At 38.6% G+C, this 27168-nt stretch overlaps 1 protein-coding gene across 1 annotated transcript in view; it reads right to left on the reverse strand.

Annotated features, from left to right (window-relative positions):
- Positions 1 to 7677: 7677 nt before the first annotated feature.
- LOC306864390 (nuclear receptor-interacting protein 1-like) overlaps positions 7678 to 27168 on the reverse strand; it is a 28159-nt gene continuing 8668 nt past the window's right edge. Inside the window, exon 2 of the mRNA XM_079408398.1 lies at positions 7678 to 11961. Coding sequence (XP_079264524.1) covers positions 8451 to 11600 — 3150 coding nt within the window. The 5' untranslated portion in view covers positions 11601 to 11961 and the 3' untranslated portion in view covers positions 7678 to 8450. The remainder of the gene's footprint in view (positions 11962 to 27168) is intronic.

Below are 27168 nucleotides of genomic sequence, written 5' to 3' on the forward strand. Positions count from 1 at the left end.
GCAGAAACAGAGAAACAAATAGAGACATAATTAGCGTAGCTGCTGTTCCATCTAAACAAAAATGGTTTGTTCAACCCAAGATAAAGAATAATAATAATGTACATTTGATCAGATATAACTGCAGTACAAGATTATAAGATGCATTATGTGAATGCTCGGCTAAAGAGATGTGTCTTTAATCTAGATTTAAACAGATAGAGTGTGTCTGAACCCCAAACTTTATCAGGAAGGCTATTCCAGAGTTTGGGAGCCAAATGTGAAAAAGCTCTACCTCCTTTAGTGGACTTTGCTATCCTAGGTACTACCAAAAGTCCAGAGTTTTGCGACCTTAGGGAGCGGGTTGGATTGTAGTGTGGTAGAAGACAAGTTAGGTACACAGGAGCTAAACCATTTAGGGCCTTATAGGCAAGTAATAATATTTTGTAAATGATACGGAACTTAATAGGTAGCCAGTGCAGAGACTGTAAAATTGGGGTAATATGATCATATTTTCTTGACCTGGTAAGAACTCTAGCCGCTGCATTTTGGACTATCTGTAGCTTGTTTATTGAAGATGCAGGACAACCAGCTAGCAGTGCATTACAATAGTCCGGTCTAGAGGTCATGAATGCATGAACTAGCTTTTCTGCATCAGAAACAGGTAGCATGTTTCGAAGCTTGGCAATGTTTCTAAGATGGAAGAATGCTGTTTTTGTAACATGGGAAATATGATTTTCAATGGACAAGTTGCTGTCTAATATAACACCCAGATTTTTGACTTTAGAGGACGTAACAGTGCATCCGTCTAGTTGCAAATTGTAATCCAAGAGATTCTGTGTACTGTTTTTTGGTCCAATAAGTAATATCTCTGTCTTATCTGAATTTAATAGGAGGAAATTATTGGTCATCCAATCTTTTACATTTTTTACACAATCTATTATCTTAGATAGTTTAGAAGTTTCATCTGGTCTTGTTGAGATATATAGTGCATAACAATGAAAACTAATCCCGTATTTTCTAATAATATTACCAATAGGCAACATGTATATTGAAAATAGCAGAGGACCTAGGACAGATCCTTGTGGTACTCCATACTTTACTGGTGATAATTGAGATGACTCCCCATTTAAATGAACAAAGTGGTAGCGATCGGACAGGTAGGATCTAAACCATCTTAAAGCCTGCCCTTGAATACCAGTATAGTTTTGTAATCGATCTATGAGTATGTCATGGTCTATAGTGCTGGTGCACCCAGGGTCCGTGGCGTCCCGGCGCCGGAGTGAAGGACATCTGGGAAGATTGCGTCCTGGGTTCACAGGGTCTGTGCAGAGAAACACACGGAGTAGAGGTGGTGGGAGTGTTAGCAGCGTGCTGTATACTTACCCCGGACTTGTGAGCGTCAGTCCGGGATGTTTCCAGCGTGGCTCTCCGCTCTCTCAGCTGGACCTGCTTCTCCACCAGGTCGCAGATCTGCTTCTCCACGGCCTTCAGCTCCAGCTGCAGCTGCAGCTCGAATGTGTCCTCACCTGCACTCAAAGGTAGACACAAATCCGCTATTTAAGCAAGTAACAGTGAAAGAATGGTAATGTGTGTAAATAGAGTATTAGCAATGTAAGCGAGATTAGTGGCAGCCACGCTGCTGATGCTAACGGGCTAATAAACTAATAGCAGACTCGAGAATTCAAAATAAAACTAGTGATAACAAGGCGCTCTGATTGGTTTTGTTTTAGAATGCTATAGGGGATATATTCACACGTTATAGAAACAAAAAGTATATTGTATAAAATTGTTTTTAAGATAGAAAGTAGACGATAAAGAATCAACTTGATGGAGCTCAAACTCAAAACACGCAGTCACAAATCAGCGCATGCGCATTCAAAAACCAATTATGTGTGATGTTAATAATGTTTTTATAAAGCACTGTCGATCACAAAAATACAAAAGTGTAATAGGCTACATTATATACAATATATTCCATGTATATATATATTAGTGCTGTCAAACGATTAATCGCGATTACTGGTAATCGCATCCAAAATAAAAGTTTTTGTTTACATAATATATGTGTTTGTACTGTGTATATTTATTATGTATATATAAATACACACACATGCATGTATATATTTATATACATTTATCCTATATAATATAAATTATATGAATATAAATATAAACATGTAAATTCATGCAAATATTTTCAAAATATACACTGAATGTGTGTCTTTATATATAGGCTACAAAATAAATATACACAATACACACATATATATTGTATAAAAAAAACTTTTATCTTGGATGCGATTAATCGCGATTAAGTATTTGACAGCACTAATTGTTATTTATTAGTATTTATGATTTTTAAAGTGCAAATATAGCCCTTCATAGACTGAATATTAAAGCAATTAATTTAAAAAAGTGTGCGCTCTGTTTGATGCATCTTAATATTAATTTCATATTGGTCATTTTATGAATATGAAATAGCCATGCATCTATCAGTTTTTCTTCTGCAAAAGAGAAAAAGTGTAATATATAATTATATAAAATATATTCTATATATATTAGTATTAATTATTATTGAAGTGTATGTATGGCTGACAAATGCATCTTAGATGATAGATAGATAGATAGATAGATAGATAGATAGATAGATAGATAGATAGATAGATAGATAGATAGATAGATAGATAGATAGATAGATAGATAGATAGATAGATAGATAGATAGATAGATAGATAGATAGATAGATAGATAGATAGATAGAGCTCTGTTTCCTGCCAGCAGGTAGCGCTCATGTACATGTTTTCAGTCAATGTAACGTTGTATAAGCTTTGACCCAGCCAGGCAGCAGAGTAAAGGCCAAGAAGACTCAAGAAGTCATTAATGAGAGGTTGGAATGTTTGTGCTTTTTAGACCTTGTTTGATGGAAGCTATGCACTTATCTTTAAGAGCAAGAGAAGCACAAAGCACTGAATCTGTCACATAAATGAGAACAAGACCTGAACAGCAGTTTCTGCATCACTAGGGGTTTACTCCAGGTGTCGTTTTACTAACACCTTGACTGAATGAAATTTTGTAGCCCTGATATTATTTATTTTTGTATATGGAGTTTGGTCTCGTTATCCTTATAGTGTGGGATATTTCACTACATGTGTGTATCTACAGTAATAATCTGAAGAATATCAAAACGGTTTCCTATGAGTTCATGTTACATCTGTAATCTGTGAGGTTAAATTAAAAATAACCTTCATAGTAAGTACACTTGGCATGTTACTCACAAAGAATTCACAGTGAAGACCATGTTTTTAATCAAACTAAATCAGATAAGTCGGACATCCACCTCTGTATCAACTCTCAGCTTTCTTAACATTTATATGAAGCCTAATTCGAGGTTTCGTGGGTCAGTTTGGGGAATTTCCTCAACTTTGAAAGTGAAAATGAATCTTCGGCAATATTCTGTAGAAATGCGTTGGTTACAGCGGTCACTCTCTGACCTTTGCACTCAGAACCAAAAGTTCTAATCTCAATCTGGCCTCAGTGAGATTGCTTGACACTAAAGCACCCTTTCACATTTAAAAGTGATTTGTGGAAATGTTTGCACTGAAAGTCCATGACCCATGAAGTTGAATTTGAGCTGGTCATACATAACATCTTTAAAGAAAAATAAAAGTTTCTATAAAAAAATAAAATAAATAAATAAATCACAAAAAGAGAAAAATTTAATATACATCTAAAATATGTTATATTATTATATCTTTATATTGTATATTTTCATATATTTTAATTGTACTAATTTGTTAAAATTATACAAAGTGGGGTTAATTATACATTGTATAATAATATATAATAAAAAATATTTTTCATAATGTTACAGTTTTATTTATTAATTTAAATATAGAAAAAACGTTTTCTTCAATATCTGCATAAATATGTAATATATAAAATATATTCTATATATCTTTACTCATTAGTTTATTCAAGTTTTAATTGTTATAATTTGAATAAAAAACATAAAATTAATTAATAATAAAATATAATATTTAAAATATTAATTTATTAATATTATACAAAGCAAGGTCAAAAAATACTGAGACCACTATACTGTATAATAATTTATATTATATAATAATATTTGTCATAAAATGATATATAATAAATCATACTTCCTTTATTAGTTTGTTAAAGTTTTAATTATTATAATTTGAATATATAATAACCACTTTCACCTTAATAATTAATTTCCAATCTGCTCTCAGACCTAATAATTGTTCTATTTGTTAAAGTAAATGGAAAAATCTTCCATGAAAAGATAAAACTGAAAACTAAAACTTGAATGCATATTCAAGATTATCTCATATCATGAACAAAACCTTACATTATCAAAGGTCACAAGACCACATCTGTTCCAGGACTGAGCTTGAAGTACCAGTCCATTTATCGTGCCATTAAGCCATGAAACGTTAACTCCAACATAAGTTAAGTGTGAATCAATTTTAAGCTCTTTTATGCTCCGTGGCACGAGGTCAACACACCACCAGTTGCCCGCGATCAACAACAGGGCTCAGTGAGCTCTCTTAATGAAAGGAGAAGTTCTTCTGCCAGCTGTCACATTTCTGGTGGCCTTTGAAGAGGGGGCTGCTGGGAAATGGGAGGGAGGAAGATGGTCACAGCTGCAGGGCAACTGCAGATCAACCACAGTGAGTGAGCTGAAGATGTCAGAGAGAGAGAGAGACAAAGGTCACAACCCCTGAGGCTCTGGCACAGACTTCAAGAAGCTCACCTTCACCAGCATCCAGCACAGGGGAGAGAGTTAAACAATGGAAACAAAGAATATCTCCAGCACACAGCACTGATTAAAGAAAGAGGCCAGACCAAGACATGTGTAAGAGTGATTTTACCACAGTTAATGGCTGTTTGTGTTCATACAGAAAAATGCCTTCAAATGAGGGAAAAAAAACCTTAGATAGGGAAAAACTGCTATAATGCACAGCCTCTGGTGGTTTATTGCTCATATAAAATAAAGTTGATTTCATTTACACAGGCTTTCACAACCTTGTTTCAAGCAGCTTGTTAAAAAAAAGATAGTAATCACAACAAACCATCCGGGTTGTGTTGCAGATAGATAGATAGATATTGAACAACTGAACGTTGAACAACTAGATATTGAACAACTGAATGAGATGATTAGATGGATGGATGAAGCTTTGTCTCTTGAATGGCAAATTAATATAACAATTATTTCCTTGTCAAAGACCAATTTTGTCAGGAAGCCGTGAGAATCGCTGCAGCAGATGTAATTAAGCACCTGTGAATGAGTGTTTTCTCCACCAACAGCTGTGGATTGCGATGGATTCGGGTTAAACATTGACCCAGGAGGCCGTGCTGCGATGCAGGAAATACACACAGCGGCTCCAAACCTCCATCTCAACCTGCTGAACCTTGCTGACCCGGGTACTTTGTCTTGCTGGAAGACCAAACCATTTCCTTTGTGTAGTGGGCTGTAGTTAAATTGTATGTAGATTTCTGGGCCGCCTCCAAACCCCCCGTCCACCGGCACAGTCCAGGATATCAGAGGATGTGAGACAGACAAACGGCCGTTTGTGCGCTTTAAACGCTGACCTCGGCTCAGACGTGTGACTTGTGCATTTGCCCTCTCCTCTGTTTTGAAGCCAAAAGGAAACCGGGGGTTACTGGCAGTTCAAGCATGATAAGCATCTCTGGATGGAGAAGTTCACGTGGAGGAAAGGTTATGTGAAGTTGAAGAAAAGAAACCTCATTAGAGGATTACGGAAGGAGAAAGAAGGCAGACAAAAGCCTCTCCTTCAAAAAGAGCCTGGAAGTGGAAACATGCAGTGAAATGTAAAATCACTTTACAGTGGCCCTTTAATAAGTTTGACATTTCCGTCACGTTTAAAAATGGTAACAAAATATAAAAAATGTCACTTTTCGGAGTCATTTTTGCATGTATTATACAGTTCTATTGTGCAATTTAAAACCTAACAAATTAAGTGAAATATTTTTCATAGAATGTGTGCTTGTGTAAATTTTCTTTAAAATAAATGCCTAGGCTTGTTTAATTTTGTTTTTTAATCTTACAAATGCATATATAGGACAAAGGGCAAATGTTATAATCCATATGCATACAATACAACAATTTTTGCTCAAAATGTTTATTCTGACGTTTGTTTTAAGTGGCCCGAAAGGAAGTGCAAAATTGAGATCAATGCATTTCTCTCACAATGGTTGGACAAGGCACTTTACAAAATAGAAGCCAACTACCTGTTTTCCCATAATTATGAACCAATATTTTCCAAATCCTCCTTACCATTTCTTTCCTGCTATTGTTGAGAACTGGCAGTCATGCAAATACCAGTTTGGAAAGTCTTTTTATATATTGCTCTCACTTACATGGAGATGATTGTCACGATGAATCCTGGAGGTTCAAATGTTAAGTGTTGGTTAACCTGATTGTCACACCTAGTTGCCTGGAGATGCTCTGTGTACATCTGAGCAGTTTAAAAAACAAAACTCATAATAAAAAGCTCGTTTTCGACTGGTCCACTCATGTTCATCTGTAAAACCGACAACTGTCAATGGTTAAAATTTTACCTCTGGCCTCGTTATAGGTTATTTATTAAAAAGGGCTGTAACCTTGCATATGTAAATATAGGCAAAAGATGACAAAACCTCTTTCAGTTCTGTGCATTTCAATATTTTATTACGCTATCAGTGCAAATAAACACCAAAGACAACATAAGAAAACCAAAAGGCTCCAGTCATCACAGGAGTAAATGAAAAGTTTTTTTTTTTTTTTAGTTATTCACAATGCAGAGCCACAACATTGCAGAGTGTCTATAAATTAAACAAAGCAATGTTGTTTTTAGTTTTTTTTTTTTTTTACTGAGAACAAACAAAACCATTCAGGAAAAAATATGCACATATTTCCGCAGGTTTGAACAGTCAAGGACTGCGTTTGCAGACAATTATGGTTTAAGTACCCATCTCTCCATGATAAAAACATCTATTTTAAGACTTGACATTTCCCCATAACACAGGGACTCCCCATGCGTGTGCATGCTACAGGCAGCAAAGAGCCTCGGACAGAGCAGTAGATGTGAACAAAGATTATCGTTAGCACAACATAGACATGCAGAAAAGTGTCGTCCTCCAGTACCCATATTTACATTATTACAGTTTTCTTGTGTACAATGCAAGACGTTAAAAAGTATTTTTTTTGTCTTGAACAATACAAAATAGTCATCTTGAAAGCAATATTTACATAAAAGTCATTGTCACTGTGGAATAAAATCTGTAATTTTTTTTGTTGGATAATGTTTAAGACTGGAGTGATGGGCCTTTATCTGAAAATAATAATAATAATAATAAAAAAAAAAAAAAAAAAACGAGAAAAGATGCAAATAAAGTAAACAAAAAATACAAACAAACAAGAACCAGACTGAATTCCAATCCCTTCTCACAGTAGAGTGTCTGATTCAAACAGTATCCATAAATATCGTAATTATCCTCATGGCTTTGGTGGACAAACTAGATCATCTCTTTCAATATTCAATTCTCAAAATCGACGCCGTAAATGCGTGAATGCTACATACAGGATTTTTAGATAAGATACAAAACAACAAATTATATGAAATTGTAAAAAGTTGGCTGAAAAAAAATGACAAGTTTTTTTTTTTTTTTTTTATGTCATGCCATTAGCTCCACATAACAGCTATGGTTTCATTCCTGATGAAAAATAAAGCACTGTAAATCTGACTAAGCTACGATTATAGAACATTCCAGTAAATGTTGTTGCCTTGCGATCACATGTGAAAACCCTCTTGACCTCAGCTAGCTTTACAAGATTCCTGATAGATTACACTGACGTTCCTTTAAATTCTCCTGTAAGAAAATATACTTTATAACTGGACATTTCAATGCCACAAAACCAAGATTGTGCTTAGACTGTACAATTTTCTTTGCCTCAAAATTAAAAGGGTCCTGATTAGGTTGTAGATAAATATAGTGTGAAATTAGCAGTAACATTTCTGGATTCATCAATAATACACATAATAGGATGTTCTTCATAAATGTTTTAGTTGTGGAAAAAGGAAAAGCTTTTTACATTGTGCTGGACAAAGAAGTTAGCTTAGCATACATACATACAAAAAAAAAAAAACATTCCAATGTGTATACAAAATAATTATATCATGGAGAATCACCTTATGACATCAATGAAATAACAAATCAACCAAATGGACAAATTAAATCATTTAAAGCAGTGGCAAAAAGCCAATGTTTTAAACTGAATTACCATGTCCCATAGTTACATTTATTCAGTTTCTGTTTTTAAATGAAAAAAAAAAAAAAAAACATATTATAGACAAATCACCAAAAACACAGTTCTTCAGCTTCTCTCAGTCTTGGGCAGTTCATAGCTACCATTTTTCCATAGAGCCATTTAGGCTCTCTTCTATCTAGCTGTGAGTCTGTCTGTGGACTGGAGAGTTTATCCTGTGCTCATAGTCAATACACGACTCCACTTTTGCACCCATGACGCAGTGGGCCGGCTGCACCTGATCCCGGATCTCAGGTCTGAGCTGACCGTTCCCCCGCTGAAGCATGTAGTAAAGAATCGGATTAGACCTGGTTAAAGGGGGTGAGTCTGGACTGGATCTCTTCTCCCTGCTAAAAGTTTCTCCAGGAGACCCCTCAGGTTCTTTTTTAACAGGTTTAGAACTGGTTTTGGGAGAGCCCTTAGCCCAAACTAGCGACCCTCCAGTGGTATCAACAGGTGCAGGTGCTGTTTTGGGATTTGTATTGAAAGAATAGGGGTACCACGGTAAGTTCGACAACTCCTGAGGGAAACAAGACTGGGTTAAGTTCCCATTGGCTGCACAGTTTGCCTGAGGGATGAAGGGACTTGGGGTCCCTCTGGGTTGGGATAGCTCTTTCAGAGAGTTTTCTGACAGGAGGAGTTGCTTAAGAACATTGAAGCCTTGGCTTTCTCTGGAGAGAGGTGTTTTGCTCCTAGGACTCCCTACTACCTCTTCTTCTTTTGGGTTTGCCAGCCCCTTACCATTAACTTTACCATTGTCACTAGTGGCATCTCGAGACGGCTGACAGAGTTCATTACTTAGGTGCTCTGCTAGCTCAATGCACAGTTTCCTTTTCTTAGGAACAGGGCTCTGAAAAACCACTGGCTCCTCTTTTACAGAGTTCCTGGAGAGCCTGATATGTGGGTTTGAATGGTAGGTAGCATTCTGCGGTTTCAAAAGCTGGCTGAGAAGTCCAAATTTAGCAGCTGTTTCTGTAGGACATAGTTCAGATTTTAATGTGTCCTGTGCATCAGCAATAGGTGAATGTTGTGATGATCGTCTCTGATGATACAGCCCATCATCGGAGCTATCTGATGAAAGATTCTCCTCTACTTGCTCAGTTTTGATCTTAAAGTGCGGAGAAGGTCCGTTTGAGCGGTCATAGTTGACAGAGCCCCTCTGAGGCTTCTCCAGCCCCCCTGAGGTCATTTCAAAGACTCTGTGCCCACTGTTTGTTTCCTTCTGGGAAGCTGTTCCCAGTAGAAGCTGCAGTACTGTGCGCTTCTCAAGAAGGTTTTCTATCTGGGTTGATGCAGAGGGTGATCGCTCACATTTGTGAGCTGGGAGAGCAGGAGGGGAACCTCCATCTAGCATGGAGGCTCTGTTCCGCTTGTGTGGAACGACAAGTTGATCCAAAAGTGCCTGAGGCTTGTCAAGCTCAAGTTCTGGGCTTTGCCTTCTGCATGTCGGCTTGTGAGGGGGAGAGGGTGACAAGTTGTTTTTACCACTCTGGGCCATATTTTGTAGTAGCTTGCTGGCACTGAAAGGAGGCTCCAGCGTCTTTTCACTTGAGTGAGCTTTAGACTTACACAGATCTAAGGGACTGGACTGGGCATGGGGTGAGGGAAAGGAGTAGGAAGGAGAGATCGAGCTGAAGGTAGTTGTTTGTCGGTCCAGAGGACTCCACATTCTGCTGTCCTCAGGTGTGCCAATCCGTTTAAGTGGGCCTGCAGTCAAGGTGCTGATTATTGTGTCAGGCCGCAAACTAGGATTATCTGAACTTTTGTTTACCTTCTCGTTATTTCTGCGGTCCAGCAGTAACTGCATTAGAGTGACTTCATCATGGGATTTCACGTCTGGGCTGGTATCCAGATCTGTGGTCTCACGGACCTTTGGCACAAAAGGTTCCGGCTTCCACTTATTTATGAGCGACTCTGTGAGCTTATCCACAGAAGGGGATAAGGAAGAGCAGGCCTCAGATTTTTGGCTAGGCGCTCTGCTTTTCATGGAGAGGTCGATGGGGGAACAGCTGGAGAAGCTCTCAGCATCACTGCTGTCTTTAGTCAGGCTGTTATCCTGGCTGGAGTACTCGCTGTCAGACTGCAGGGAGGAGGCCTGGCTTGGGAGGATGCCATAGTCATCCTCCAGGTGTCCATTCCTGGTGAGCTGCTGCTGGGAGTTGTGATTGTTCAGAAGTAGGAGCAACAGGCTGCTGCAGTTTTGTGGCGGTCGACCATGTCTGTCGAAGGGCCGTCTCTCTTTGGGGGGTCTCATGGAGGGTGAAGAAAGGGAAGGGCTTTTTTTACTGGAGTTTACCGCTGGTGGGGGGAGCGTTCCGTTTTGAACATTTAAGGAGCTTAACATGTCTGAGGCAGTTGTTGGCTGCCCCATGCTGGGAGGCGTCTTATCCTGTGTTTGTTGAGTAGCAATGGCTGCTAGCCTCTCACTGGCTGATCGACTGGTTAATTGTGCTTTTATGGCCTGCTCTCTGGAGTACTGCTGTAGATGAGCCTCGCTGGACAGCAACAAGGCCAGCTGACTACAGGCGACACTGGGCTTCGGTGAAGGAGCCGGACTGGACCTAGTCCGTACCATGTTGGCAACAGCCTTGAGTCGCTCAGTGCAGGATATGGATTCAGAGCTAGTGGGCTGGGTAGAGCTTTGAGAAGAATGAGGAGAATCTGAGCTTCGGTTCTGGTTGCTCTGCCGACAGTAAGGCACAGTGTTATGGTTCTGTTGCTTGCTTTTCTTCATGAGGCTTTTTAGGCGGCCTGATGCTGTGCCGTAACTCTGGTAGGTTTCCTTATCAGCATGAGCACTTTCACTGCTATCCCTGTCGAGGGGTTTGCGGCTTTGAGAAATGTGCTGTGACAAGGCGACACTCTGCAGCCGAGAGCTGAAGGACTGCAGCAGAGAAGCCAGCAAGGTGCTCTCCCCCTGCTCAGAGCCATCCAGGCCTCCTTTGTAGTGCTCCTTTCTCTGTCCGTTCACTTCTGCTACAGTGCCTGTTCGTTTCTGGCTGTCATCTTCACTCCATGCTCCCGAGCGAAGCAGCCTGGCTTTTTTAAGGTGCTGTGAGGCCACACTAGGTGAGCTACCCTTGTCTTGTGAGGGGGAGCCATGGTTAGGGTGCTGAAACACCCTAGTCACCCTGTTTGCATTCTCTTCATTGTTTTGGACAGGTTCTGACCTCTGTGTAGCAGTGGCAGCAGGTCCAGTGGTGACCGGATGCATTAGCAAACCTTCCAGATATGTTAAAGCAGCAGAATCCTGGTGAGTTTCAGGGCCAGACTCCACCCCATGAGTCATGTTCAACAGTAGGATGCTCTGATTTGATGTTTTACAACTAATGAAAATGTCTTAGTAAGATATGTGCCATAAATTATGAGAGCAGAGAACTCCAACCGTGCTTTGGATTTTGTTCCTTTTCAGTCAAAGAGTTCTACATAAAGGACCAGAGGACATTTTGTAATGTCAAGCACGAAAACTATGAAAATTCTGAGTAAATCCACACTGCTTTAAAATATGTTGTGAGCACAACCAGAGGAATGAGGAGGTTTCTCTGTCCCGATGAACCATAAGCTCTATATTTGGGAGATCCTCTGGGAGGAACCAAAGGCTCAGCGTTGCCTGTGTGCTCTTCTTATCTCAGACGTGGCCACACGGGAACCTACAGCACAAGAAAAGAAAAGACTACATGAGTGACAGGCGTCAACATCCCAGCATCATCAAAATAACCACTGTAACTTTCTTTGAAGTTTCTGTCAAAACCTATTATCACAGAAGAACTAATTAAATTCAAGCAAAAAAAAAAAAAAAAACTTCAGAGTGAACATAAAACTTGTTTGACAAACTCTTTATAGAAACTTCAGCAACTGTCAATCAAACTGCTCTGACACTCAACTTTTTAGGACCTCTCAATGTTTCTCATGTCTTTTTACTTGCTGAGCATTTCTGAGGGTTATCAGTTCACAGATTAAGGAGAGTAGATGAACATCTTCAGTTTTTTTCTTTTTTTTTTTTTAAATCACAGACCATGTTTGCTCAAAAGATCATTCTCAAAAGAATGTTAGCTTCTTGCCTGCTGTGCTTAAAAATATCCACTTTTATCACAAAAGTCACTCACAAAATTCACTTGAAACATTTAAAACTACTCTTTCACATATGTGCAAATACCAAGTTACATTATGACAGAAAAAACATTATTGTTAAATTTAGTAAAGTTTTTTTTCTTCTTTCTCAGATATGACAGTCTCCCTGGCATAACAGGTTTAAAGAAGTGAATACCCATTCAAAAACGGCTGTCAGCAGCCCTTCACGCTCAGGCCAGTAGTGGCTCAGCAGGGCTGGCAGGTGTAGAGGGGCACACATGGCACACCTGTCAGACCACTCCTCCACAGAGCCACGGCATCAGATAACATGACAGCACCGCTGGCTGCTCGCTTGACGGGTCTGAACCCTGTCAGAACTGCTTCCATAAACACTCCTGACTTCCCACTGTCAGGGCCACCACCACAAAGGTTAATTAATACAGGATTCTAGCTCCCCTAAAGCAGTGCTCAGCTGCCAGAGAACATCTTACCCTCCATGTCCTTCCCCTTCAGCAACGGGGTAACATGTTACAGCGGTTTGCCGAGGAGTTAAGCTCGACCTTGAGCTGAGGATGCTGTTACAGCAATTCAACAGCACGCTCATGCCTGGAATATCCTGAATGTGCCGTAGTAATTTAAGATCCTCAAGATGACGTGACAGGAAAATCCTGCGAGAATCAGCACAAGGTCACGCATTTAAATTTGATGCAAACTGTATTAAGTTTGTGTGCAACAGGTTACGACTGCAAGGACGGCAAATAGGAAAACTAATTCATTAACTAATTCAGTCTCGATTACAGGATCAGCCTGGGCCACTGACCTAAATTTAACAACAAAGAGGACAACCTGCTAGAACGGGGCCATCTGACATCTCACGCTAATCTTAATGCTGCAGATTAAGATTAATTTCCCACCAAAGTAGGTGCTGCTACCCTACAAATAAAAGTTCAAATTTGGGACAGGTGGAGAAATTAGAAACAGACAGGCTGAAAAACTGGACCATAAGAACAATGAAGAAGTAAACACATAATTCAACAAATCGATACTGGGTTACAATTGGATCATGCTAGATTAGATCTCGTCCATGAAAACAAAAGGAAACCGTTCACGGATAGTTCAGCCAAATATGAAAATTCTGTCATCATTTACTCACCCTCATGTTGCTTTAAACCTATATGACTTTCTTTCTTCTGAGTTTTAATCCTGAAATGTCCAAATGACATGAGACCCTTCGACTGACTGAATGAATCCAACAAGTAAGACTTGTATTTCCTAAGATCTTATTTTGAGAGGAAGCAGGCATACAAGGGACAGAATGGAGGGTATGCTGTGAGATTGCACCTTAGACCAGGTCTAAGGTGCGATCTCACAGCATACCCTCCATTCTCCTTTTCCACACATGACCCTTTTGCACAAGAAATACAAAATATGTTTTCTCTCTCCCTCTCTCTCTTTTCCCCTCAGTCTCTCTCCCCTCCAGCGGTCTACAAGTGATTATCCATTATCTCTGACAATGTCAAACATTCACACCCAACAGCATTTTAAATGATTTCACTAGCCAGTGGTGAAAGGAACAGTGGCAGACAAGAAGCTTTATCATGACAGGGTGTCTTTCTTTGCTCACCCAGACACCATGAGCAGGAAGGTCAAACCATCATCAGTGGATGAGAGGCAATTTCCCTTGAGGAGCTGGACAAAAAAAAAAAAAAAAAAAAAAAAAAAAAAAATGGCCTTAACTGCAAACGGTGGACTTCTTGATGCAAATGTCAGGGATTTGATATCCAAAACCAATCTGGCGATTCTCACATGTGGGGTAGGAAATTAATTGGAATTCAACCCATCCCACAAAGTACCCTAACAAAAAAAAGGTTAATGAATGATCCCCATTATAAAGAACCATAATCCATTTGCACCATTTAAAATGCATGATTAAAAATAGGGTGAGCCGCAGGAACTGTGCTGCGAGTCAAGGTCAAGTACGTCTGAGTCTCAGTGCACGCAACAGCTGGAGTCCATGCAAAGCGCTCAGTGTTAATAAAAAGTGACAACCCAGTCCTTGCTGCGCGTATCGCTAATATCTGACACCAGACTGGCAGACACTTCCCCGGCGTTAAAGGTAAGCCAAGGTTAAAGATATTTTAAAGGAAAGTGAGCTGTGTGAATCGCTTTCCATCATGTTATCGTAGGCAGCTGGTGTTCACTCAGATACGCCAGACAGAGTTTGTAATTCCAATATGGCTCGAGAAAATTAAATAAGGGGAGCGACGTGCTACCTCAACAAACACGACTGTAACGTCCACATCAGTGAACGTTTGCTCTTTTGAAGTAAAACGTAGAGCAAATAAATAGCCCCGTGGAGCTCTGCAAACAGAGTCTGCTATAAATTTAAAACCAAGTCAATCAGAACAAACAAACTGGCTAAGAAAAAACAAAAATGCCCCTTTGACAGTGATCTTTTTGAAGAGAAACATGACCAGTTAGTAAACACTACAAATTAAACTTGTTTCCTTAGAATTTTTTAAAATCATATAAAAAAAAAAAAAAATATTGTAAAAACAGGAGGAAAAAACTAAAGTAAAAGACACACAAAAATCATACTTTGTGCGGTTTAGAAAAAGAGGTTGTACACGTAACAAACTAAATTAAATAAAAATAGCCTAAATAAAATTCACTTTGTATGGTACATTAGTATAATCAAAAAAAAAAAAAAAAAAAAAAAATTAACTTTTACACTAAATAGTGCCATTAATTTCATATATGACCGCATAAGGTCACTATTGTTTTAGCTCATTAAATGCCTTTAGCTGCTTGGCTCATAAGGAACTCCAGTACTTTCATATTTATAAACTTCAGCGTACGGCTAGAAATTACATTCAAAACAGAGATTCTATTAATTTTCTTAATCGCTTAAGTGCACTTAACCAATGAAAAAGACAAAGCACCTGGGTTCCTCCTCTTGGCACATCATTCCAGCTGGCAAAAATGTCAGCAGAACTTGCCAACGAAATGCCACTCGAGAACAATTACAGCATCTCATTCACTCTCCACTCTTATCACTGAGGCTGTAGAGCACACACACTCCTGCTACTAACAGAAAACACTTCGACTCCACTTGCCAGCTCCTCCATATCTACTCACCCTCTGTCTCCTTAAATCCCAAAACAGGCAGTTCCAAATCAATCTTACCCTGCTCCTCACTGCTCCTACTACTACACCACAGATCCTGCTACACCTCTAAGCTTTCAATTGAACTGGCCATTCCCACAAGAAGATAAACTGTCATTTAAATTGAAAATGATAGGAAGTGGAATTTACAGAATTGCAATTCAAAGAAATGTAACAGCTAATGGCATGAAATGAAGGAAATTATGTGTTCTTCCATTTTAATTTAGTTTTTTTGGAATGATTTTTTGTTTTAATTCTACTATTCAAATTCAAATGTTAGTCTTTGTTCAAATTCAGATTTAATTTCTACATCAAATTCAAGTTGGAATACCGTTCTGAATGGCATGCAATTGTGGTGCACTCAGGTTCATTCTTCAGCACTTCACAAGTGTTTAGCACAGATATGAATTCCCATGCTCCTGCAGTCTTAGTCCAAAGGGTCACCTAGACGGATGATTCAATTTAAAGCACACACAAATTCACAAACGATCCATTCCCCTCCAAGAAAACACCTTTAACAACTGCTAGAAATCTCCACTTCAAGAAAGCTCAGGACTATAGCAGCAATCTTCACACTTGCTAGAACTACGTAAGACAACAGTGTCCCGACTATAAACTTTGTTTAATGACGGCTAATGAGAGCAGCCCTCAGTTACGGAGACGACGGGAGTGCAGACAGAACGGGCGTCTTCGCTGCAGATCTCAGGAGGCTCAGACAGGTGAAGTGTGGTAATCAATTTGCTCTGCCGGCATGACTCCTCAGCAGAATACAAATGAATCTCTCTCGCTCTCTGCACACACACACACACACACACACACAAATAATCCGCTCTCACACATTTACTCAAACACACATTCCAACTCTTTCCTTGGCTGGAGGGAATGAGAAAACAGCTGGGCTGATCACTGCTGCCCTCAAGGCTGTGTGGGTACAGATTACATGGTCGTTCCACTCGACATTTTCAAAACAGCTATGGGGGAAACAAGGTGAAAGTCAAACCTGGAGTACAACCCCAGCTGCACGGCCCCATTTGAACACAAACACACGCACGTGGACACATTTACAGCCAGGTATATACAAAACAGAAACCAAACACACACCTGCAGCTGCCACACACACAGGTACAGATGCGCCCAAGGTAAACACCAAAGAAACACATGAGCAGTCACCCATATAAACACTCAAGGGGAAAGGTATGTCAGAGGAGAAAACCAATTTATCATAATTTAGGAATGGAGATGATAACCGGCAACTTTAAACCCCACCTCCCAGACTCTATGCACAAAAACAACGTTTTTAAAAAATGTGTGATCAACACAAATTTAAATCAAGCTCATTTCCCTAATCCATTCCTGTCATCACGTCCTGTCCTCTTTCCACAATCAAAACAATAAAAGTGTGTGTGTGGGGGGGGGGGGGCATGCTGGTATAAATAAAGGCCCTTTGGAATACAATTATTATGTAATCCTGATGGACAAAGGTGATATTTTTTTAATGTACACTACTATTCAAAGGTACTATTTTTATTAGCATTTGTTTTTTTACAAGTACTATTTTAATACTTTTATTCAGCAAGGACGCAAATTATTCTTTTGAACTTTCAAATAATCTAGGAAAAATTCTATTCCACAAAATATATTATTAAAACATTAAGCAGCACAACTGTTTTCAACATTAATAAAAATAAGAAGAAATATTACCATGCAAATCAGCATATTAGAATGATTTCTGAAGGATCTTATGACACTTAATTGTTGAAAATTCAGCTTTGCCATCACAGGAATAAAATTATTTTATTTAAAATATATTTGAACAGAAAACAGTTCTTCAAATTTGTAACAATATTTCATACTGTATTTTTGATCAAATAAATGCAGTCTTAGGGAGCATAAGATACTTTTTTCAAAAACATTTTAAAAAATGTATTTTTATTTTATATACTTATTTTTTATATAATTGTATAGTTTTTTTTTATTAATCTACTTTTACACTTTATTTTTATCTTTAATTTAATTTAAAGTTATTTACCTTTAATTTAATGGACAATGGAAAATCATCAGGAAGACGAGGGTGGGATCAGAAAATGACCCGAGATTCAAACGTAGATAGAACTACTATCCAACATGCCAAAGCATCCACTAACTGCTAGGCCACGTCTCTTTTATTGATATGACAATGAAATGAAAGAAAATGACTGGCAGAAGAAGAAACAATATGTGAAATGTTGACTTGATGTGTTGAGCGGAATTCAAAATCACATCGCCACATAAGCCGTAGGGTGCGTATGTAATTAACAGCTAGGCCACGGCTAGCCACTGTGCTGTTAGTCCCCTCCGCTCTGTGGTCAACAGGGCAGCGGGACAGTAAACCCAACAGCACATTTTACTTCAGCAGGAATAATTCACTTCTTACACATCCAGTATCATTAATTGCCTCTAACAAGAGGACACAACCTCACCTTGGCAGTTTCACACACAGCTGGAGAGTAGAAAGAAAAGCAGCACAGAAACACACAGGAAGTTGCCATCCTCTCCAAACTGATGTGTGAAGACAGCCAGGAGCTATAAAACTAGAGTGAAAACCTCAAAACGAATGAACAGAAAAAAAAGAGGCTGCCGCAGCGCTGCTGATATCTGCGCCCTTGACACACTGACACTGTCATGTGACACTCTGTCATCCGCCACCTGGCAGAACCCCACCCTCTCACTTCCTCCTCCTGGTAACCCAACGGCATTGAACTACATCACACCGTCCCCCACACCAGCGGAAGGTAGAGAGGGTCACCATGTCCTCATCTGTAATCCTCTGCCATTCTTCAGCAGCCCGGCTGGAGGAGGCGGCACCTGCTACAAGGGGAGAATGCCCAATTAGGCAGCTGTCACGCAAGGCAGAGACTCGAAACTCATCCCTGTCGAACTGGAGAGCAGCTGTGGGTGCCAATTACGGCGAAACATTAACCGCTTCGGTTCTAGGAAAAAGCAAAAGCCTGGGCAAGACATGAGGTTTGACAATTCCAGGTATCTGGCCTGCAGACACTGGAACCTGATTACCGGCATGCCCCGTTCATCCCACACCAGACACCATCATCTACTCCAAAAATACCCAACTTGGTGAACAGAGCTGATCCTATCATATATAGCAGGGCCTAAAAGAGCATTTAGCATAATTTAATAAAAAAAATTACAATTAAAAATAAAATAAATAAAAAGTATCACACACACACACACATACATATATACATATACACACACACACACACACACACACACACACACAGCATTGTCAATTTTATTTTGTTTTAAATGTGTCCAATTGTTAAATATGTCCTGATTATTTTCAGAAAAAGCTTTTCAATCAGTACTTCAATATTTACTTATTTTCTATCAATATATCTGTTAATATCAATATCGACATTTACTTATTTGCTCATTCATATAATTTTTTTAATTAAAAAGTAGATCATCTAAATCAGTGAAAACTCTGAAATTAGGCAAAACCGTTCTGATCCAATCATATATTGATATATAGTACAGTCAAAAGGCTATTTTGCATAAAACAATTTCAAAAATTGTTTTAAATAAACTTAATTAATAAAAATAAAATAAAATGTATATATACAATTTTACAAAACATATACATACATATATATTGTTACATAAAGCATTTAAAAATTGTTTTGTAATTTTTTTGGGGTGTTAATTTTGTAAAATCATCTATTTATTTCTTGGTTTAAATTGACCAGATTCCCAATCAGTCCGTATATAAATACTTGTTTAGGGAAGAAGCAGATCGTCTAAATAAGCAATAACTCTGCATTACTTTACTGGATAAATAGTGACACAAAACATGCAATTGAACCACAGTTTCGCTTCCACACATGCTGGGGTTTCAATCGTGATGCTGTTAAGCACTGTGATGTATTGAATCATGACTTTTGTATCAAAATACATAAATCGTGAGGTAGTTTGTGGTACCTAACGCTAATGTGGAAGACTGGAGGGCCAAATCATCTTTTCACTTCCTCTCCAACCTTTTTCTGCCAAAAGAGCGACAGTAATGTAACATTTCCATGTTTAAATCAGATCGTCACAGGCCTGGGGCCTCCATAATCTCCCTACTGTTAATTAAATGACGAGGGAGCGTAGGCGAGCCGAGAGGAGAGAGGGACAAAGCTGCTGGGTCTCCTGCCACAGCAAGACTCGTTAATATTAAAGATTTATGCTCTTCCCCCGCCATTGCTACAGACCTTCCTGTGCTATGAGTGTCTATTTGGGTATGTGTGTTTTTAGGATAATGCATTGCAATACAAACTAGACGATCTCTTCAGGCTCAGCAGTGTGTCAGGGAGCATGGAAATTGTTGACAAATTTGTTGTGATTGTATAATTTATCTCAAAACACTTCTGTTTTGAGTAAGACGGAAACTAATCTGCAACTGCGAAATGAAATGAGCTGGACGCCAGCCGAAAGGAAGATTTACGACAGAGTGAAACCAGAATAGTGACAGTGGTTATTGATCATTTAGTCTCCATGGTTTCTCGGTTTAATCGAAAAGTCGCAAAACGGTGATAATGGATGCCTGAGGGACAGATTAGATTAGCACAGATACCTCAAGCACATGAACACTGCTTTTTCATAGGCTCTTTTTCGAAGTCAACATCAGGTCAACTGGGTTCCCTCTAAAATTAAGAGGTTAGTGTGCGAAGAAAAACTGTACTCTGACTTCTTCAAAGCATGACTTTCTTTCTTCAGTGGAACACCAGTTGAGAAATTTGAAATGATATACCAATCAAAAAACAGGGAAGCTTTCAAACTTCAAAAAGAACAAAACAGCATCATATAAGTAGCTCATACATTTGAATGAATGAATGATGCATTTTATATAGCGCTTTGTGTATTGCTGTACACCCAAAGCACTTTACAGTCATGTGGGGGTCTCTCCTCAACCACCACCAGTGTGCAGCATCCACTTGGATGATGCGACGGCAGCCACGGTACAACGGTCACCACACACCAGCTACAGGTGGAGAGGAGAGAGAGTCATAGAGCCAATCAAATGTATGGGGATTATTAGGAGGCCATGATAGACAAGGGCCAGTAGAGGGAATTTGGCCAGGACACCGGGGTTACACCCCTAGTCTTTACGAGAAGTGCCATGGGATTTTTAATGATCACAGAGAGTCAGGACCTCGGTTTAACATCTCATCCGAAAGATGGTGCTCTTTTTGACAGTATAGTGTCCCTGTCACTATACCAAGGCGTTAGGACCCACACATACCACAGGGTGAGCATCCCCTGCTGGTCTCACTAACACCTCTTCCAACAGCAACCTAGTTTTCACCGGAGGTCTCCCATCCAGGCACTGACCAGGCTCAACCCTGCTTAGCTTCAGTGGGCAACCGCTCTTGGGCTGCAGGGTGTTATGGCTGTGGCAATTTGTACAAATGCTATAATCCAAGTGCTCTGAAGACACACAATTGGTTCATGTAATGAACAGTCCAAAATTTAAGCTGGCATTCATTGACTATGTACCCATCAAGTAGGCTGTTAACCTCTGTGACTGGATTATTGAGCCAATTAGTTGAACTTGAGAATCCAAACAGTCCCATTTGTGATTCATTCATAGCAGTTCTGTGAATTGGATCAAATGATTAATTGAAAAGATACGGCTCAAAGAATGATTCACTCATGAATGCTACTTCTATAATGAACTCTTATGAACATGCCAAGTAAGGACAGAGGATGTAAAGTCTTTCAACTTGTATTTTGTCTGATTTTCACACAAAACAATTGTTTGCTTTAGAACACCTGAAATACAATGCACAAGTCAAATAAACCACTTTTATGTTTGTTTGTTTATTTATATTTAAAAATTTTTTTGCAAGTTGCATATTAAAGCTTGATAACCCCTAGATTTTATTCACTTTCATTAAACTGAAAAAAGTCCTGAAGAATAGAATACTTTAAATCAGTGATGCCCAATTCGAGTCATGCCATATCAACAAGATGAGATGGAAAAAAAATTAAATTAATAATATATATATATATATATATATATATGCCATTGAACGCAATTTTTTTATGTAACATAATGCAACATTAACTTTTGGCCCTCAATAAAGTTTTTTTGTCCTACATATATTAAAAAGTTGGGTATACAGTATATATATATGGGCATATAGTATATACAGTATGTGTATATATATATATATACACATATATATATATATATATATATATATATATATATATATATATATATATATATATATATATATAAGGTTTATCTAGGAGACGCAAAATGTACCCCCAATTCTAGAATGACCCACATACACATACATATAAATAATTTTTGCCACCTAGATGTGAAAATACTAAATATTATTACATTGTTATATATATAAAATCTGTTTTGTTTTCATTGTGAGTGTACACAAATAAAACCAGACCTTTATACAGTGATGCAATAAGACAATAAGTGTTTAAAGTTGATTCTGCTGGTATAAGGAAACAGTTGAAGTGATCGCGCCGGAGCACACACACAAAACACATCAGTTTCAGCATTGCTAACTTGACAGCGAAGTTGGTACTTTATCAAAATAAAATACAGTGAACATCATTGCGCCTGCCTCTGTGTCACCATTGGAATAATAAATAATAGTTTAGCATTCATATATGTTACATCGCAAATATGGAAATATTATGGAATATTTGGATTTGTGCGGAATGAGCGAGGTAGGATACACGAGCACAAAACTCCATTTAGCAAACAGCGGAGTACGCAAGCCTTTAAAGTATACTCCTTTGTCAGTCTATGTGAGAGACGCGTTCAGAATCAGCACATGGTCACTGTCTGGGGGCTTTGTTTTCAAGTGAGCAACTCACGGCATTCGCTGTTGTTCTGCTGGCGGTTTTCAAACAGTGTTGCATTACTGCGGGCACCCTCTTCTGGATTGGGGGTGAATTTCCTGTATTCGTTGTAAGGCTTCATGCACCGAACCGAGATGTCCGTACCGTGAAGGTTCGGTACTACGAATACATGTAGCATTCCACCCCAAATATATATATATATATATATATATATATATATATATATATATATATATATATATAAATAAATATATAAAAATAAAGAAAAACATAAGCTAATAGAAAGCCACGAAACTATCTTTTAAATGCTCTCTCGAAATTTCCATTTTATTTTTATCAATTAATTTTAGATTTTTCTAAAAGCACTTATAAATAAAAATAAATAACTACAGAAAAACAGATTATGAAGTAATCCTTTAAATGCTCTCTCAAGACTAGTAAAATGCTGCCAATCCAAACTACTCAAACAAACAGCCGTGTGGACGTGAAACAGGGGAATTTTACACTAAGCTTATGTTTGACCGCAGGGCACTAGGGCAGTGAGACTGCAGACTTAACGGAGGTTTAACTGTTAATTGCCACAGATAAAAACGGATGCACGAGTTAAAAGCACAAGAGGAAGCGGTTAGCATGCCTGTTTGAATGGCTAAGTTACATTAAAACCTCTCTCACTCCATTTCAGCCCCATTTTCAAACCGCACACACCCTCTTTCCTGGCTGCACCGGAATATGTGGCACTACAGAGTCGTTTCAAAGTGTCTGAGGATAATCAAAGACAGCCCTTGACTGGCGCCTCACGCAGCCACAATATCCGTGGTCGCAGGAAGACATCGAGGGGTTAACTGGGGTGGGGTGGGGGTAAATGAAGGATTTTACAGTGCCCCCAATTCCCCACGCTCCCCCCTTTTCCTGTTGTTGCAGAAAGTCACAGGGTGAGCGCATGTGACCTTGAGATGCATCGCTGGCACAGTCAGGGCTGCCTTGCCTGCAGGCGTCCTTGAACTGGATCTGCAAGACAAAAACCTTCACACTGCCAGATAGACATCTCAAACCCCTGAAACGTCTCTCTCTCTTGCTTTTCAATCTGCGCGCCTGTTATCTCCTCCCCAGCGGGAGAGTCTTATCTGAATGCTGGATCTTTAACCTCAACACTGAACTCAGACAGAAGCGGAATTTCAAAATGTCTCATTGGTGTATTTTTAACCTTCATCCACAGATTGTTTGTCTCCGTTTCAGGGGATTAGATGACTCTCCACGGCATCTGAGACACTAGCCAGGCCGACTTGGAATACAAGGTTTTTTTTTTGCAGAAGAACTACATGACGTTCCCAACAGCCCCCCAACAAACTCTGAGACAACATCCATCTCAGAGAATAGCAGTATGAGCTAGTTTTGGTTTTTATCATGTGTTCCGCATGAGTGTCTTTGCAAGATAAAAAAAAAATTGTCCTAGCATGTCGTTATCCCCAAAAGGCCTCTTACAGGAAGATTCTGAGTTCATTACAGGTTAAGTTCATTTGACAACATTTTTGGTATATAACGCCGACTACCACAAATCTATTAAAATAACATATTATTTGAGCGGTAAAGTTGTTTCACTCCTCGTCTCCCCATCACTTTAAGTCACTATCATAAAAGTGCAAAAAAACAATTAAAAACAAACCGTTTTGGACAAATATGCATCTCCAGTGCCTTCCTGAAGAAGAGAAAGGCCACTAAAAGACAAGTGACACACTGCAAGTGTTACAGGAGAGCATGAAGCGCCTTTTATCATCATGCAAATGCAGTGCCCTTGGTTGCACAAGGTTCATCACTTTAAACAAATATTTGGACTGTCCTCTGTACATTGACACCAAGGAGGGGGAGGAGGGGAGAAATGTCATGTTTAAACACTAACCCTGCCTCGCAGCTAACAGGAACACAACGCACGCACATGCATCCCGCCCGCCCGGGAACGTGCGGATCGTGTCCTTCGTGGGAGACTTTGCAGTGCCGTGCCGTGCCGACTGACCTTTCCTGACTGTAACGTTATCGCATGTCATATGTGATCCTGCTGGAAACCATCTGCCATGGACTCCTCTGGCAGCATGCAGGAGTCCGAGACGTCACCGCTCTCCTCACCTTCGCTGGAATTCATCAGATTACCGCGGGAACACCCACCTGGCCCTGTTTGGGACACGATCCCTGCGCAACACGATATGCTCAATTAGACCAAAGGTCATTCATGCCAATGCAGCAGTCCGTGGGTTATTAGATCAGACTCAAACTAGGGAAGTGAGCAGGGAAGCAGTAAGTCATAAGAAATGTTACAGTGATTATGTCATAGTTTAACAGCGCTGTAGACATGACGAGAAGTGGGCCAACAAGATAAAAGACACTATAGGGGTGGGCAATGAAAGAAAAATTTTGCGGTCAAAAATGTATATGTATATGTATATATATATATATCACAATGCATTAATGAAAACGCTTTTTAAAAACAGTTTTAAGACCATTTACAAACTAATGGTAAAATGATGACAAATGGTATGCACTGTTTTTTGAATCCAAGTAATGGAGCTCATCAGCAACTAATTAAGTTCATTTATACAGAGTTCAACTGATTAATATTAATATAATGATTAATGAATATAATACAGTGATTAACAAACAGATAATATCATGAAAAAATATTAAATGTTATATTAAAAAGGCATTTTGGTCCCATTGCAAGGACAATACTACCACTTAAAAAAAGTTAAAAACCCAGTTTGAAACATTTAGTTTGAACACTCAGAAATTGCTAGTAAATTCCACAAATAATTACAAAAAAAGTCAAGTAACAATTTTTTTATATATTTTTTTTGAGTAAAAAGGCTGAAAAAGTATTTTCTTGTATTAGGAAAAAATATAATTTTTCTTCCTAATAATGTTTTATTTATAACTCGAAAAATCAATTTTTTTTTTACAGTATAATTATGTCTATTAACAAGAACACACCATCAAGATTAACATCATTGCTTTAATAGTTTAATAATATTGAATATATTCTTTTTATGTGGTACAAATTCTTAGAGCTGTCAAGAAATAATATGCATGTAAAGCAAAAGTGACATGAGCATTATCGTGAATTGAGATGGGTTCAGTCATTTTAATAACATATATTGAGCAGCTAATAAGACCTGTCTTCAGCTAGATATCAGATACTTATGATTAAATGATGTTTAATCATATACAATTTCAGTTCAGTCAATTCAATTCAGTGTTATAATTGCCCCCGATTTTGGAAGCCAAGATAACAACCAGTGATAAAACAGATAATTAGTTTACATTCAAAGTTTTCAAAACTTTACACTGTCAAGCATACATGTCTTGAACCAGACATTCATTTTTTTTTTTACATTTCTCACAAAGGTGAAGGACCAGAGTCATTTCTGGAGTAATGCATGATCACTCTGAGCTAATATTGAGGTTGTTACGACTGCCAAGTTTTACAGTTGCACCCCACACTTCCAGCGCAGGCCGACCTCCTTTCCATTACTCACAGCATTCATGATAAGAGCCGTGGCGCGTGAACACAACACAAAATCTCAAATAGTCAAACTCCGGGTCGGGTCAAAGTCTCCCTGTGCCTGTTAGATGCAAATAGCTTGCCTAAATCAAATATTGAACTGTGCAATATAAACGTTCATTATTCAAAATGAAATGCTTTTTGGTGTCCAAAGTCCTGTCTCCTGCTCTGTGTCTTTCTCTCAGTAGGCTGAAGGATCCGTTGACCTTTTATGTTCTACAAAAACAACAATCAGTCATAAAAGGCTACGCCCATTGGGATCTGTGTACAAGAGCGTAATAATGATGCAGTGATTCTCCCATGACTCCTGGCTTTAACCCGTGTGGCGATACTGATGTCATCTTAATTACCCTGAGCAATGAAAAAAAAAACCTTGCCTCTAGCTGTGCGCATTACATCGTAAATTCAGCGACTTGAGGAAACTCTTAAGGAGACCAGTGAGAGAATCAGTTCATGATCTCAGATCTGTCTAAGAGAGGCACTTTATTAAGTGTACATGAATCTGGAGTGAAGATTTCTTTACTGATTTGAAAGGTTTCATGAAGTCCATACACTATAAAACCTCTACAAAAAAAATATATTTGTTATCAGCCAATATTTGAGTTTCAGAGATTTGTAAATAAATATATATATATATATATATATATATATATATATATATATATATAGCCAAAAATATAAAGGCACCCTTGGTAAATATGATCAAAAGGCGGCTGTGAAAATTAATCTGCATTGTTAATCCTTTTGATCTTTTATTTATTTTTTTAAATTCACAAAAATCTAACCTTTCAATAGATCATTTAAAATGGGGGGAAATATCATTATGAAATAAATGTTTTTCTCAAATACACATTGGACACAATTATTGGCACCCCTAGAAATTCTTATGAGTAAAATATCTCTGAAATATATTCCCATTTATATTCACAATTTTGAGCACTCCAGGGTGATTATGAACATGAAATTATCCAGCCATGGCTTCCTGTTTCACAGAAATATAAATAGGAGGGAAAACAAAGCTCAAATTCCCTTAATCATCCATCACAATGAGAAAAACCAAAGAATATATTTCTGATGTGCAGCAAAAGATAATTGAGCTTCACAAATTAGTGAAGTGGCTTTAAGAAAAGAGCTAGAGCAGTGAAAATTCCCATTTCCACCATCAGGGCAATAATTAACAATTTCCAATCAACAGAAAATG

The sequence above is a fragment of the Barbus barbus genome (genome assembly GCF_936440315.1).
Source record: "Barbus barbus genome assembly, chromosome: 45".
NCBI classification, from domain to species: Eukaryota; Metazoa; Chordata; class Actinopteri; order Cypriniformes; family Cyprinidae; genus Barbus; species Barbus barbus.